This window comes from Pleurodeles waltl, unplaced genomic scaffold, assembly GCF_031143425.1.
Source record: "Pleurodeles waltl isolate 20211129_DDA unplaced genomic scaffold, aPleWal1.hap1.20221129 scaffold_58, whole genome shotgun sequence".
Classification (NCBI taxonomy): Eukaryota; Metazoa; Chordata; class Amphibia; order Caudata; family Salamandridae; genus Pleurodeles; species Pleurodeles waltl.
Window position 1 is genome coordinate 1553213 of NW_027150290.1, and position 16620 is coordinate 1569832.

General features: G+C 45.3%; 1 protein-coding gene across 1 annotated transcript in view; it reads left to right on the top strand.

Moving 5' to 3' along the window:
- The window catches only part of LOC138278788 (deleted in malignant brain tumors 1 protein-like), a 324469-nt gene that overhangs the window by 33895 nt on the left and 273954 nt on the right, over nt 1–16620 (top strand). Inside the window, exon 2 of the mRNA XM_069219306.1 lies at nt 10683–10756. Within this exon, the coding sequence (XP_069075407.1) occupies nt 10693–10756 (64 nt within the window). The 5' untranslated portion in view covers nt 10683–10692. The remainder of the gene's footprint in view (nt 1–10682; nt 10757–16620) is intronic.

Here is a 16620-nt window from a genome sequence, read left to right on the forward strand (position 1 = left end):
CTCTACTTCTTCTCTTTGTCCACCAGCCAATGTGCCCTGGTGGCCTCCACCCTCTGCCGGCAGAGCCAGGCCACGATCTCCTGCCAGGTCGGTGGTGGTGATATACTAGCAGGAGTAGGTATATCAAGAAAGAAAAAAGACAAATTGTAAAGAATGTTCATTGCAAACGCTTGTTTTTTAAACTGCATAGTGGCACAATATAAGTACATTGCTGCTGGCCCCCTAGGGCCATTGGAATTTTTGATGTGATGATTAGGAAAGTCAGTCACAGGGAGGGACATCATTTTAACAACACATGCCTCACATAAAACCATTGAATGGCTAAAATGAGACAGTTTAAGATTAACCAAAAAAGAGTGATTTGTTTTCTGGTAAAGGATTTCCTAAAAAATTAAAACACACAGAAACTTTTTGTGGAAAAAATTAAAAAGAACTCTGTTTAATGAGTAAGACATCATCCACTATGGAGTACAAGTATTCTATTCTTGTTGTGCTAAATGACTGGAAGCGTGCTAGCTAACACATCGGGTACAAATGTGCTACGCTCTGCAGTCTGCAGATGGGGCAGCGGCAATGAACAAAAAATTATTTTGAATTCCAATGGCCCTGCTCTTTTCCAAAAACCTTTCAATTCTGCCCGGCTCTAAAAAGGCAGGTGATGATTATATGTCACATATGTCATGTGTAACATGGGAATAATAGATATCCTGTCTGACGTAAGTGGATGGTGGGATAAATGATGCTCTGCAATATAGGGAAAGGAATGGGATATATAGATTGTATTGGTCACATTCGTCACAGAGTATCCCATACGCAAAACAGGAAATCACAGACACTTAATCCCGCTTTACTCCCTGGCCTCGCCCTCACGCAGATTATTTAAATGTGGACAGAACTTAGGAACGTATAAAGGAGTGCAGTACTAAGGGGGATGACTGAGTGGGCACTGAGAGGGAAAAGAAAGACACCTTGTTTTTTTGGTTTGCAATCCATTGAAAGCTTTGTAAATGCTGCATTAAAAGAAGCAGACGCACATTGCACAGCTAACACTGCAGTACCTGATTGTACCATGTCGCAGTTGGGAGGGGTCATCATCATCATCATGACTCGCAAAGTGTCATGGGCAGGGAGGTCATGGATGGTGGTGGACGGGTGTGTAGTAGGGCTCTTGTTCGAATGAGACTGCTGGATTCAGGGCGGCAGCGCCACCACTTGTGGGCGACTGAGTCATTCCCACAGCAGTTGGCGTTTGTTAACCCAACCCTTCTCGCTTGCTAGTAGCACCTCATTCAGTCCAAAAAGAAAAGGTGACTTGTGGCAGCCTATCGCATGACACTCAAATGATCTTTCAGGGAAATGGTGGTGACAGATCTTACAACAAATCTTACAGCAAAGATCTCATACACACACAGAGGCAATGAAGAGATGGAGGATGGTTTTCAATACATCTATTGAAAAGACTAATCTATGATAAAATATATGAGCTGCAATTATTAGGATAATGAGGCATAACAACATTAACTATTGTGATGCTTAATTAGAAAAAGATGAACAATCCCAACATATTGCAATAAACATGTCTGTAGAATTCTTACGTAATGCCTAGCGTCTAGCTTCTAGCGAGACCACAGCGGTGATAGGCCAATCTATGCATACATAGTCCATGAGAGGAGCACCCACCCCATTACCTTAGAATGAACGTCTCCTTAGCTGGCTGGCAGAGACAAGGCTGAGGTCAGTTGTAAAATGGCATGCAGCATAATTGGATATCCTGGTCGGAATTACCCCTCTCAGCCCCTTTTGGCCCACATGGTGTTTGTTATAGGAAAACGTGTTTTGTTCTGTGAAATAGGGATGATGTGGGCATGTGCCTAAGTGTTAGACTGTGTGCGTGCTCTTGTGGTGGCAACACCAAACATTATCTTGTGTTGGTCCTGTACTGTTCCCTGTCAACCTTGGGCCAGGAACATGATGAGAACATGTTGTGCGCAATATTAATAACAACGCTCTCGCAAAATAACAGCTGATTAGGAAAAATAAATCATCCACACTAACAGCAATCTATTCTAAAATAATAAATGAGAATAGAACCTATTATCTGGCCTAAGCTAAGCTAAAATACACGTGCCAAAGAAAGGCACTAAAATGAATCCATGACACTGGGATTCTATGTGGTTGTTCTACAGAGAAGAAGCTAGAGAGATTTTCCACCAAAACAGTTTTTTAACTACTCTTCCACGACTAGCTCCGTGTTTGGTCCCTCCGTTTCTTTCGGGTACCCTGACTAGCCTGACATTTTGATGACTGGACCTACCCTCTGAGTCTTCCATGGCAGTACATTTCAGTGTAAACTCCTTCACATCTGGCATGGTGATCCACAGCTGGTCTCTGTCTCTTTAACTCAGTCAGCCAGACTTTTGTTATCATCCCTCAGTAGTCCCTCTTCACTCACCTCTGCAGCAATCTGCATTTCCAAGGAAGTCTTTGTGTCTTTAATGGCCTCCAAAATAGTTACCGTGTTTGCAGCCAGGGACGTGTGCTCCTCCGTCTGTTCGGGCCAGCCGTCCCCGGTGGCCTCCACTCTTGCATCTGGGGGTCCTCCTTTCGCAGTGCGCAGCTTGCCCATTGTTGCAACTGAGTGAACCCTTTCATCCTCAGTCTGCATTAAAGTTCGAGCCCAGGGCATGGGTGCAGTACAGGGCCCTCGCTTACCCAGGAGTCACCACCTCAATCCCTGTATGAGGTGATATGTTGAAGATCCCTAAGTGTTACTCCAGTCTAGATCTGAGCATGGAGTATTCCTCATTCGCATTTCAACATCCGACCAGCCCCCTTTCTGCCTAGAATCATGCTCATGCCCCAAAGCTTTAGGCTGACTCCTGTCTCCTAGTGTAGCTGCCACCCTCCCTTCCATGGAAGCTCTCTCCAGTGGCTGGTTGCTTTCTCTGCTTCTTACATGTATTGCACAGTTACTGTTCAACCACTCCACCATGTAGTGACCTCCTTCTGTGGAGAAGGAATCAGTCTGGGTCCAGTGTGCAATTACCCCAACGGTGGTATTGAAGCTGGCCTGGTTTGTAGTGGGTACCACAGGTACTTGCACCTTATACCAGGTCCAGTTAGCCCTTAATAGTGTAGTGTAGACAGTGTTCTAGAAGCCAGGCTCTCTAGTGGTAGAGTGGATGAGTAGCCAATGCTAAACTAGGAGACATGCAAAGCTCATACACACTGTAGTCACACAGCACTTATGCACATAAAAGAGATTACTCAGTGTTGCAAAAATAAAGTATTTATTTATGGTGACACAAATACCAAACATACCATCAGAGACTATACTCCCTTAGGAGGTAAGTAATATACTTATTATATACAATAGTACACAGATATAATCACAGAAACCCCAGGCCCCAGAAAAGTAGGAGTAAAGTGAGGGAACTTTACTCTTAGAAACATAAAAACGACAATCACGATTGTGCAAAAATTAAGAGGGACTGCATGACACCGACAGTGGATTTCTGGACCTGAGGACCTGTAAAAAAAGGGGACCAAGTCCAAGAAACACACAAGACCCCAGGAAGGGCAGGAGCCCTGGATTTCCTAGGAGACGGTGCAAAAGTGGAAAAACCGGTGGAGAAGAACAGTAAGGATTGCACCAAAGAAGATGACTTCAGGTTCCTGGCTGGTGCAGGTGATGTCACACGACAGATGGAGTATTGCAGTCTCTTTTGCGTTGCTGAAGTCGACCAATGTCCTGTGTCACACAGGAAGCTCGCGGTTAAGACAAAATGGCACTGCCTGAGCCCAGGAAAGACCAGGTGGACTCTACCCATGTGGGGGAGTGGAAGGGGGCTCTAGACATTCTAGAGAGCCCACAATGGACCAGGCAGCCCACTCAGGAGTCCCACAGGAAGGGGACACAGGATTTGCAAACGGAGCCCATGCAGCAACACAACAAAGATTTCCACATCACCATCGGTCCACTCAGAGAGCTGTAAGTCACAGGATAGTATGCTGGGGGCTCAGGCTTGCATATGCACTTGAGACTTTGTGCAAAGGTGCAAATAAGCCTTTGTAGCTGCAAAACACATGGTGCACGGGGTAGCTGCATGGAGTAGGAAGACAAGCTCTTACCTACACCAAACTCACGCTGCTGGACAAGGGGACTGTCTGGAACACTTCTGTCCATCACCCATGTTGCAGGATCCACTCAGCTCCACTGGAGAAGGGGTCCAATCTACTGGTTGTCAATGCAGAGGGTGCCTGCTGAAGGAGGGGGGTGACTCCTTCAACCCCAAGGGAGATTCCTTTGCTCTTCCTGTGCAGGCTGAATACTGTCTGTCCTCTGAGGATGCACAACTGGGAAGTTGTTGCAGTTGCTGGCAGGAGCTGGAGATACAATTTTGCAGAAGGCTTCTTGCTTCTTTGTTGTAGTTTGTAGAGTTCCTGGAGGTTCCAGATGCAGTTTCTTCGGGTCAGAAGTTGAAGTGAGGATGCAGAGGATTCCTGCTGGAGTCTTGCAATCCGAATATGATGAAACAGCCAGCAGAGAGTCCCTAAGTAGCCCTGAGAGGAGGAGTGAACAGTGAAGTGAGTGTCCACCTATCAGGAGAGGGCTCTGACGTCACCTGTCTTGCCTGGCCACTCAGATGCTCCCAGAGTGTCCAACCCATCTGTAAATCAAGATGGCAGAACCCAGGAAAACTCTGGAGGAGCTCTGAGCCCCACCCCTGGGGTCACTCCCCTTTCCTTTGTCTAGTTTCATGCCAGAGCAGGGACTGGGGGTCCCAGGACCGGTGTAGACTGGTTTATGCAAGGAGGGCACCAAATGTGCCCTTCAAAGCAAAGCCAGTGGCTTGGGGAGGCTACCCCTCCCAAGCCTCTAACACCTTTTCCAAAGGGAGAGGGTGTAACATCCCTCTCCCAAAGGAAGTCCTTTTTTCTGCCTTCCTGGACTTAATGAAATCAAGTAACAGGAGGGCAGAAACCTGTCTGTGGGGGGGCAGCAGCTGGGCTGCCTCTGAAATCCCCATAAGGCTGGTATGACAGTACTGGGGGTCCACTGTGGAGCCCCCAGAGTGCATGGAATCACAAAACCAATGCCAGGGTTAGTATGGGGGTGTGATTCCTACATGTTTGATACCAAACATGGCCATATTCAGAGTTATCATTGTGAAGCTGTACATAGGTATTGACCTATGTCCAGTGCACACTTAAAATGGCGTCCCCGCACTCACAAAGTCCGGGGAATTGGCCCTGGACAACGTGGGAGCACCTCTGCTAGTGCAGGGGTGCCCTCACACTCAGTTATTCTGCACCCAGCCTTGAGGGATGAAAGGCAAAGTATATGGTTGACTTATAAGTGACCTGGTGCAGTGTTAATGGCAGTGAAAGGGTGCTTGCACCTTTTCACGCAGTCTGCAATGGCAGTCCTGCCAAAGACTTTGCATGGGGTCCCTATGGGTGGCAAAAGAAATGCTGCAGCCATAGGGATCCCCTGGAGCCCCAATGCGCTGGTACCTGGGTACCGTATACTCGGGACTTATAAGGGGGCACTAGTATGGCAATTGTGGATGAAATACTGAGTTAACAGTATGCAGTGACCAAATTTAGAAGAGAGAGAGCATAATCACTGGGGTCCTGGTTAGCAGGATCCCAGTGAACACAGTCAAACACACTGACATCAGGCAGAAAATGGGGATAACATCCCAAAAAGGGAGTACTTTTCTACAGCAATTACCCCAACGGTGGTATTGAAGCCGACGCCCCCAGAGGCCCCCCCTCAGGGCAGCAGCTTTTTAGAGCGTATTCCCTGGGTACAGCAATGCCCTCACTGCAGTGATCTCCTCCTTATATCCCACAGAGTGCTGCAGTCTCTCAAGTCAGACCAATCCCAGAGCGGAAATAAACTGACATTCGTTTGCCTGTCCAGGGTGCCCCCTGTTGTGCAGCGATAGCTATTCAAGTTACAGTTTCTGATGTGGACTCCTTTGTTGGACTGTCGCTCCCCCAGGGAATTCTCCTCTCATGTCAGGTCAGATTTTGGGAAGTTTTTCTACCCCTCACAGCGGATTCAGGGTCTTCTCTCCTGCTTCACAGCTGCCACTTACTTCAGCTGTCTCTCACTGGAATCAGTGCTGGGCGGTCTCCAGCCCCCTCTCACAGCAATGATTCCTGGGATAGTCCCCGGGGAGGTGGTCCCATTTACGTGTTGCCAATGCCAGTGTGAGTATCAGAGCCCCCGTTGTTTTGACTCTGGGCCCATTACATCTGCTTCATTGCTACTGCCGGCTCTGCCATCTGTGGGGCGACAGGGTAAATTTTTGATAGCCTTCTACTGAGCCACTCGCCAGTGTGCTGCTTCATTGTTCAGGTCAGCACATCTCCAACAGTCAATGGCCTCGGACGGCCATCTCAGAGTGTCGGTCTCCAGCCTGGGGGCCCAAGGTTCTTTCTGTCACAGACCACGGATGCCTCCACTCTGTAGCTGCCAGATCCTCTGGCCCACATGCAAGCAAGGTACTAAAATGAACCCACAACAGGTGGGATCTGCATGACATAACAAATACAGCGGGTACACTAGTAATTGTCAATAAACAAGCAATGTGACTTACCATCACCCATCGTCCTGGTGATCTGTGCAGCTAGAAAAAACATTACACATTTTGTATGCCATATACACCTCCCCCCTTTTTTTAATAAAATGCAACCCTCGACTGCAGTTCAATCAATCAATCAGGATTTTTAAAGTGTGGCTAATCACCCAGTAGGGTATCCAGGCACTAGAGTTCGCAGTATCTCCTCTCCCATCTAAAATATTACTTTGGGCATTTTCCTGGTTGACAATTTAGAAAAGCCAGTAGTCGAGCCAACCATAATGGAGGGGCAGAGATAGGATGATGACTGTGAGTCATCTGATGCGCAATGAAGGGGTTGAATTAATTGGTCAATGAAAGACATATGGATTGGTTTTAGTTGGCAATTTTTGACAAATGCAATGGGGCTGTCTTTGTTACTGCCATCGAAACTGATGGGATAATACAACACAGCATGGGGGGTCACCATAACCCTGGCTACTTTGTAGTCATTTGAACAAGAAATAGAAAGCCTTCTCTACAAACAAGCGTAGAAGACTTTGCTTGGGTCTGCATACTCTGCAATCTTCACAGTAGACTACCTAATCTAGGTCCAGATTTCCGACATAGTGGTGCAGTGCGGTGCTGCACCAAGAATAGTTTTGCTGTGCTATGCCACTTTTGAAACACAGGGGTGCGCCTTATTTACAGGAATACGGCGCACCCCTGCATTTCCCCCTGCGCCGGCACTGAATTAAGTTGCCTGCACCAACACAGGTACCCTTGCACCGTAGTGCAAGGGTGTCTGTGTTGAGGGGATAGATTGGTTATGTGCAGGAAGGTGTCCCTTCCTGCACATAAACAATCTACAATGGCGATTTGGCAAAATGCAACACTCATAGAAGTACCAAAGCGTCATTTTGAAATGATTGTTGATGTGCAGGAAGAGACACCTTCCTGCACATAAACAACCATTCATGGGGTTTTGCTCCTTCTATGTGTACTGCAGAATGCAGCACACATAGTAAGAGCAAAAAATGAGGAGGAGTAAAAGTATTCCTCCTCGTTGCACCATGCTAACATCACCACTTTGGGGGCATTGTTTTTGGTGCTGCCTCAGATTTACGCCTTCTTGTAAAACTCGGCCAGCGTCAAAAGCAATGGGTGTTGTGGTGGAACGCCCACAGCAACACTCACTGCATGCCCCTCTGACGCAGAAAACTGCATTGGGGGGCCATATATACAAGGAGGCGTTAAGCTACAAAAAAGTGACTTAACGCCTCCTTGTAATATGGTGCAGTGAAAAGCGCCACCGGAGCGTCACTGAAAGTGACACTCTGGTGGCGCTAGGGCCTTGTAAATCTGGCCCCACATGTCTTAGTCTTAGGGGCAGCATAACTAAGCAGATGAAAGCTTCAGCTACAGATTAGTGTAGAAACAGGAGGAACTCAGCAACAGAAACACAAAATATAGAAAAAAAGATAATGCAGGGTGGGATAACAAGAAAAAACATGGAATAGAATGAAGAGCATTTGAAAAAATGAATGTATTGGGGAGGGTTAAAAGAGAAATAAATATTAAGAAGAACTTACTGGGGCCAGCAGAGCCGTCTGCCGTGGCACTGGTGGTGGATCTTCCACCTGCCGCAGCACTGCTTGTGGCACCCTCCTCGGCCCCGCCTCTAATGCCCTCTTCTTGCCCTTGGGTGCCAAGGTAAGAAATAAAGAAGGTAACAACAATAGATTAGTGAGACAGTTGATCTCCTAGAAAATATTTTGACAGGCAAAGGCAGACGCAGTAACCTATTGACATTTTACTTTTCAAAATCAGATTACCTGTATGATCGAGTTGGCCTATTCCTGATTTCTGACACCTTACCTGAGCCCTATTTCAAATGTCCTAATCTACATTTGGAAAAACGGATGCATTGCAACGAATGATCTTTGCTTCCCAAAGCGCATTCACAACCCCCTTTGATGGGCAAATACAGTCAGTTTCCCTTTTCAATGCATAGATGCACGGACACATCACTGGGAGATTGCTTGAGACAGTATGAGCTACACAAAAAGAAAGACACAGAGAACGCTAACTCACTGATATATGTTACTTCCTACGACTAGCACAGTACCACTATCTTAGTGACAGGCGGACAGAGAAGTCAGTATAACTTCTTAAATTGTCAGACCAAGTGAGCGTCTACAGCAACGAGCAGAACTAGGTAGCACTGATCATCTGGCTCAATCAAATTGGATCACATAATATTTGTAAACTTATATTACATGATCTTAATTTACCTCTGAGTGTAAGCATCATGTTAGTTGAAAAAAATTGCATTGTAGTATAGGACACAACAAACCCAGTAATAATTAATTACTAGTACTCACCAAGCCCCGTAACCTGGACGTCCATCAGGTTGAGAAGGTCCCTCTCCCAGTCAAGGGTATTGGCCCAGCAGTGCATCAGCTGCTGCTGGATGCACCGGAACCCAGTATATCGGTGGACGCAATGGTGTACCTCCCCCAAGCAGCCAACGCTCCCTCATGCCGTCCCTACACCCGGGCCTGCCACCTGCTGCCAGCATGGAGGAGAGGAGGTGCTGCACAAAGAAAAACAAGTGCCATCACCTCCTCCTCACTAAAAATGGTGCGAGGTTGCACCTCTTGGCGGGGCGGGTGACAGCAGGGTGTGCTGTTCGCTGCATCTCCTGCATTAGTGCCTCCTTGTCCCCCACGTTTTGCCATGGCGCTGGGTGGAATATAAAAAAAGACAGTGGGGAAAGAAGGAATAGAGAGGGAGAAATTAAGTTAGGGAAGTTACAGGAAAACTAAGGAAGGGACAAAAAAGTAACAGAAATAAATAGAAGAGGCAAAAACATAAAATACACCAACACAAAGATAATAAATGTAAAACTGGGGATGCTAATTTGGATAAAGTAAGGATGGCTAAGATAAAGTATGGATTGAAAAGTAGGCCCAGCACCATGTACAGAATAGGAAAAACAAGATGGCAGTGTGCGCGACTTGCACCAATGAGCGCGAACAGGTGGCCAGTCACAACTTTGCCCACTCACGCAGAGTTAGGCGGAGTTCGCAGAGTTTTTTCTTCACTCCACAGAATTCCACGTGGCGGAACACCACAGACGCCTTCCAGGCATATTCTTGATAACTTCTTCTTTTGAACCTTTAAACATGATCTTGTATTGCTCTGAGTTGCTCATTTGAGTGAATTGAGAAAACGGTAGATATCTTTACAGACTGTCAGGATGAAAAACATGGTAAAGCGATGTATTCCTCTCCTATATATGTTAGTTTCAGTTTAGTGATTGACTACAAATACTCACACTTCAAGGTAAGTAATGTGATCTTTGCTTCTGTGACTGAAAGAGATATGTGCATTTTTTTGTTTCAGAGAACAAATATTTAGTTCCAGATTACGAGCCCACACCACTCCCCTTGAGTAGGAGTCAAATGCTACTATGAGTTACTTGGCTGCCAGTAAAGAAACATTAGTGGACTTATTACTAGTTAAGGCTTCATGTCCTTCGTAACTACTAAACAATTTTCTGTATTAAGCACTTTTTACACAGATTCGAGGACTTACCCTTCCCATCTCCTTTTAAATGCTTCTCTTTTTTGAGCATTGCTGCTTTAACTTTCAGGATACTACACAGAAAAGGCAGGTGTTTATTATCACTATCACAAAAATGTTTTAAAATAGGGTATACAGTAGTATTCATTTGAGCCCTGGGTTACTGAGAGATAGAGAATGAAACAGGTCAGTCTATAGCAGGGGTCTCCAACCTTTTCTGTAGTAAGAACTACTTATTTTACTAGAATTTTAATACTGACTGCATCAGACAAGTTTACATTTTTGTCTTGAATACACACTTTTTAATTTTCATATATATATATATATATATGTATATATATATATATATATATATATATATATATATATTCATTCAACCCAGCAAAAGCTTCCATGTTTGGAGACCATGGGGGGCACACAGGAGAGCTACTCATGGGTACCCAGAGATATACTGGTAGCTTCAGAGCTACCTATTGGAGAAGCCCGGTCTAGAGGAAACTAATATTTTCATTCTTTTTTCAGAGCCTCCATCATGCTGGTGAAGACTGCTTGCCTTCTTCAGGTCCTGAGTGTTGTGGTCATTTATTCTGGCTATGGTGAGTGTGGACTCAGTCCGAGGAAGGGGTAGTAATGTCATGCAGTGATGACCAAAGGCTGCTGAAATTAACCTTAACGTGACCTATAAAAGTAGAGTGTACAACTGAAAGCTCACTTAAAAACCTTCTAAAGTGCTTCTAATCACACAGCACTTGCGATCCAAGTTCCATTTGAGTGAAAAAGATTTTTTTTTAAATAAACTATAAGATTAGTGACTACTGAAATGCATTTGTCTGAGCTGCTTCCTCTGGTGAAGAGATCCCAAGACAGTGAAAGGCAGGCAACTTGTACTAGTAATGAATGTACTTAATGACCGTATAAGTACATCAAGTAACCACTTCTAAACACCCCCAACACCATTCACACCCGTGACCCTCAAGGTGCTCAAGGAGCAAAAGGAATGCATTTATTGAGCTGTCCCTTCAACTCTGCACATTCCCTACTGAGAGGCAGGACTGGTGTAAGTAACACTCCCTTCAGACTCTGACATCATTCTGAGGTTTTACATAAAACCAGTAACCCCCTAGAAGTGGGCTCTCCTCAGCAGGCACCTGGACCTGGATACCCACATGTTCTTCATCTCCATCCCCTCTTGGGATGATCCCTCCTAAAGCTCAGTCAAGAACATGTGGTGTATGTTATCTTTTCTACTGAAGTGGATAATTGGAATATACAATTACACTAACATTGACTGCCAGATACCCCTCAAGTTACACTCAACGGAGGTGAATCCTGCAATGGAGGCCAAGGTTTGACAAGTCAAGAAGAAATGATGAACTGCATCTAAAAGAGTATTTGGCTGAATCCATCCTGAAGTTGGTGAAGACAAACTCTGCTGACTATATCCCCGCAGCCCCTGTTTTATTGTTTAACGAGACCACCGAGGAGGCTGCCATCTGCCTCTATAGTATCTTTTAAATCTCATAATGTGTATACACCGGCTTCTAACATCAATACATTTTACACCTCATATATTATATGCATCATACTGGCTCAAGCTATATTACTCTGCAAGTAAACAAATAAACTGTTTCACACTGAAAACCCCCATACAAAGCGAGACGTGTCAGTAATTCTTGAACAGCTTTGAGAGTTCATATCAGGCCATGGGCCGAGCTTTGACTTCTAGCTGACTTTGAGCTGCTGAAAGGAAAGTGTCTCCTAAAGTATGGACTACTATGCCTGACATCAACACTACATTTTCTCGTACTCATCATTTCAACATTCTGCTCAACTAGCTAGACTGTGCAGATGGCTTGTGTGACAAGTGCTCTCTATGATTTCTGTGCTGCTCTGCAAGATTTCTAGACTGTGCTGGACATAGTCGGTGCATCCAAAGTGGACCTCCTTTTATCAGGGTTGATTAATGGCCACCTAACTAGGCCATTGCTGGATTAATAGTTGGTGCCATATGATCATGGAGTGCAGGCCCTTTCATCTGTCTTTAGTCCTCTATTGTAGCCCAGTATTGCTTCTTCTAACCAGAACCATAGTGGAGGGGGGGTGCAGGCTGATGGGATCCATATATATTAGTTGGGAGATGTGATGAGCTATGTACAGCTTCATGTGTGGTAGGTATAAGCCCTCTGCTTTTCTTTCGATTTACAGTTTGTCACTCTTCAGTCTTGGTTTCCACCCCCCCAGATGAAGTTCCTTATGTCTGTGTCTATCTGGTTCATTAGGGCTTTCCCTATAATAAGGGGGAGCAAACCAAGGACATCATTTTATCGGGGTGCGACAAACATTTTGCTTTCACCCTTTCCCATAGTAATTACTGCAAATTGGACCACTTCTCAAAATCCTGCCTGTTTTCTCCATCAATAGCCTCAGATTGCCTTCATGTTTACCCTCCATCCCTCAGTTGACGAAAACGCTGAAATATCTCGGTCCCTGTCACACTCATTTGATGAGGAAGTCCTCTAGGCTTTAGCTCATGCTTTAGAAATGGGAAGTGGCTCACTCTTCCACAGATTACTGGGAAAATGCGTATATTGGTTTCATCAGGGTTGGGATGGTAGCATCAGGCTGCTTAATAGTCAAGAGATTGCCACAGAGAGTGACTTGGCTGAACCTGAGGGTGTAAGTATCCCCTTGAGCTCTACCGTAGATCTCCGTACATTGATGAAAGGCTCTAGTGCTATGAGGCAGACCAGTGGTGATAGTGGACACCCTTATCTACTTCCCTGTTTGATTTCTACTGTGCGGGATTAAAACCAACTGCAGTTTATGTATGCTGTGAGTATCTAGTGGGACAATTTTACTCTTGAAATGAAGTTTGTTCCTAAGCTGAATATCTCAAGTGTTGTGAAATGGCACCCCCATTCTACACGGTCAAGAGGTTTTTCTCCATCTAAGGATAGGGTGAGTTCTTCTTCATGAGCGTCCCAGGAGTTCTACTGAAGGTGGGATAATGTTTGATAATGATTTCTTGAAAACATGGCCAGCACAACTCCACTTGGGAAGGTGTATGATAGTCGCTCTGAACCTGCTCGGTCATGTTTCTGACTGCTCAGTCACTCTGGTCAGTTTTAAATGTCTGCATCTCTAAGTATGATGGGTCCATAGCTTTCATTCTCTAACACGTTCCTGTCAGCTTTTGGCAGTTATGTGATTATTGCATGCTTGGATTTGTGCTCTAGGGAGCCTGAATCCTCTGATTCTCTGAAGGTGTCCAGTGGTAGGAATCATGACTCCCCTATTCTCTGAAGGCTTCCAGTAGTAGGGGGATTGTCTGAACTTTGCGGGAAACCCTCAGCAGATTTTCACACGGTAGTGCCAACATTGACTCTTTGATCTTTTCTATGTTGATGCATCTACTCAAGAGGTCTCTGCTCACCTCTCCCAATGTGGGTAGCTGTGTAGAGTTAAAGAATTATCCCCAGTCCTATTTCTTCTGCTGCATCCAAATCATATTTTCCCTTAGAAAACTGCCCAAAAACTTCAACTATTTGTTCAGGATGGGTCACTATTCTGACCTGTTTATTTTTGATGGCCAGATAGCAAACTGCTTCCTGCTGTCTTAATTGATAGACAAGCACCTTGCCAGCCTTCTTGCCTCCTTCATAGTCCTTGTGTCTCAGTCCTGTCAGGGCGTATTCAGCTGCATTGCTATTCATTATATTCACTTTTGGCCTTCTGCAAGCATCTCCTGTTATCTGCAGAGGACTAGTGACTAAATTCTCATGTTAGGGACCTAGGGGGTCATTTTGACCCCGGCGGTCTGCGTTAATGTGGCGGTAGTACCACCAACAGGCTGGCGATACTTACCGCCACATTAAGACCGTGGCAGAGCCGCCACGGTAATACCGCCAGGACCGCCAGGCTGCCGCCAGGCTACTGGCGGTCCCGGCGGCAGTAATCCGCCAGGGCAGGCGCTGCAAGCAGCGCCGCCCTGGGGATTATGAGTCCCCATCCGCCAGCCTTTCCATGGCAGTAAACACTGTGCCCACTGTGCACTTTGCATGGGCACTGCAGGGGCCCCCAGGAACAGCCCCATCATGCATTCCACTGCCCGAATTATGGGCAGTGGAATGCGCGACGGGTGCTGCTGCACCCGACACACCTCAACATTGCCGCCGGCTCGATTATGAGCCGGCTTCAATGTTGTGGTGAGTTTTCCGCTGTTTCCGTCCGCTGGCACAGTGTAAAGCTCATAATAGGGCAACAAACATACCGCCAGCACTGGTAGTATGTTGTCGCCCGCAGCTTCGGCGGTCTTTGGACTACGGCGGTCTTTGGAAAAGACCGCCAAAGTCGTAATGAGGGCCCTAATGTCTTCCTCTAGTCATTTTCCTGACTCACAACTTTACGTTTTGTGATAGCTGAGCCACACAGCATTTGCTCCCTCTATTTTGTCTTGCCTGTAGTTGATGGTAGTTGTGCTGAAGTGCATGGAGTTAGGTACATATGTGTGCATCCAGCAGTCACTTCTCTACAAGGAGCCTATGTTGGGTGGATTGCATTCTCCAACAGGACAGGGTTCGGGAGAAGAGTCCCAGTAAAGGACTAGGGAATGGTCCAATATGTTACATGGTATTATCCTGGGATCTTGTATTGTTGTAAATTAATTCATTGTCAGTCAGATTGAAGGTCTAGATCTACTGTCCTGTGCCATCTGTTAAATGGGTCTGGGTGCCTGGCTTATCAAGTAATGGATCTAAAGTTAGAGTCCTGTCTCCATCTATCACTGTTTTTGTTCTGTTGAACACTATCAGATGTCTAATGAAATGTGTTAGAAATGTTTTGTTCAGTATGTTAGATTGGTATACTGTACCCACTATTAGGGTCATCCCCATTGTTCTGAGCTTTGCAGACATGTATCATCTCTCAGGGTTTGTCCAAGTCTTTAGTACTTTGGGGGATAGAGGCTTCATAATTAGAATAACCACTCCACATTTTCTGTGTCACAAGGCTGTTTGAGTGTGTGTAACTGTGTCTGAACCTATTAATTAGCCTTCTCTCCCAATTTTATTTGAACTCATCAACTTTACAGTGGAGTAGGTGTTTCTCCTGAATTAAGGCTGCATCTAATTGTTTGTTGTTAAGATTGTGCAGCTAAACATGCTGTTAAGTTTCTTGGTCAATATCCTTAGTGGTTTAGGTCATAATCTCCTGTCCAGTTGAGGCTGCATAATTGGCTGTGGAGGTGCATTAATTATGTGTGTGCAAAGATTTGCAATGTGGGTTGCTTAGGAGTGTGGAGGGAGCATTATTTCCACTTCTCCTGTTATTTTAAGTTTGTGGTATTTGGATTCTTCTCTCTACTCTTACCAATATGTAGCTATTTACATTTTTGCCATGTGCACCAGATGTACTCAACTTTTAACTGTGGGTATATCTCCCATGTCTCCCACTCTGAGTGCTTTTAGGCCCACGTCCGCATTCTGGACTACGGCTGTCAGTGTGTTGTTTGGTGTTAGGTTTGGTTCTGTCCTGCTTTAGAATTATGATGAGTCTGACAATGAATGAGGGTGTATGTTTGATGGTGTGTGGCCAGAAAATGTTGCCTCAGTTCTGGTGATGACTGCCTGGCCATCCGCTCTCATCTGTGTTTTAGTGTTGTTTGATTATTACCAGAGTTGACTCCACTTTATGGTCCTGTACTATTGTCATCTAGGGATTAGCCAACAGTATACAAACTCTGTGAAACAAAACAATTAAACACCACAAATAACTATAAGTCCTTATACTTTCCTTAGGCACTGATTGTGAGAAGCAGGCCTGGTTTGTAGTGGGTACCTATGGTGCTTACACCTTACACCAGGTCCAGTTATCCCCTTTTAGTGTATGTAGTAGTGTTCTAGCAGCTTTGGCTGATATAGGTAGCTATAGCAGTGCAGCATAGGCTGAACTAGGAGACATATAAAGCTCCCACTATACCACCTGTCACTTGTACTATATGTAGGAGGCTGGCCTGGCTTATAGTGGGTACCAAGTGGTACTTACACCCTGTGCCAGGTCCAGTTATCCCTTTCTAGTAGAATAGAGGTGTATCTAGAGGCTATAGCAGAGCAGCTTAGGCTGAACTAGGAGACATGCAAAGCTCCTACTATACCACTTATATCATATAGCACAATATCATAAGAAAACACAATACTCAGTTACTAAAAATGAAGGTACTTTATTTTTATGACAATATGCCAAAAATATCTCAGTGAGTACCCTCAGTTAGAAGGTAAGTAATATACACAAGTTATATGTACACAAACCCAAAACAGGTAAGTAGCAGTAAGAAAAGTAATGCAAACAGTGTAGGATTACAAAAGGATGCAATGGATGAACATAGGTCTAGGGGCAACAAAAACCATATACTCCAAAAGGGGAATGCGAATCACGAATGGACCCCAGACCTATGGGACCTGGT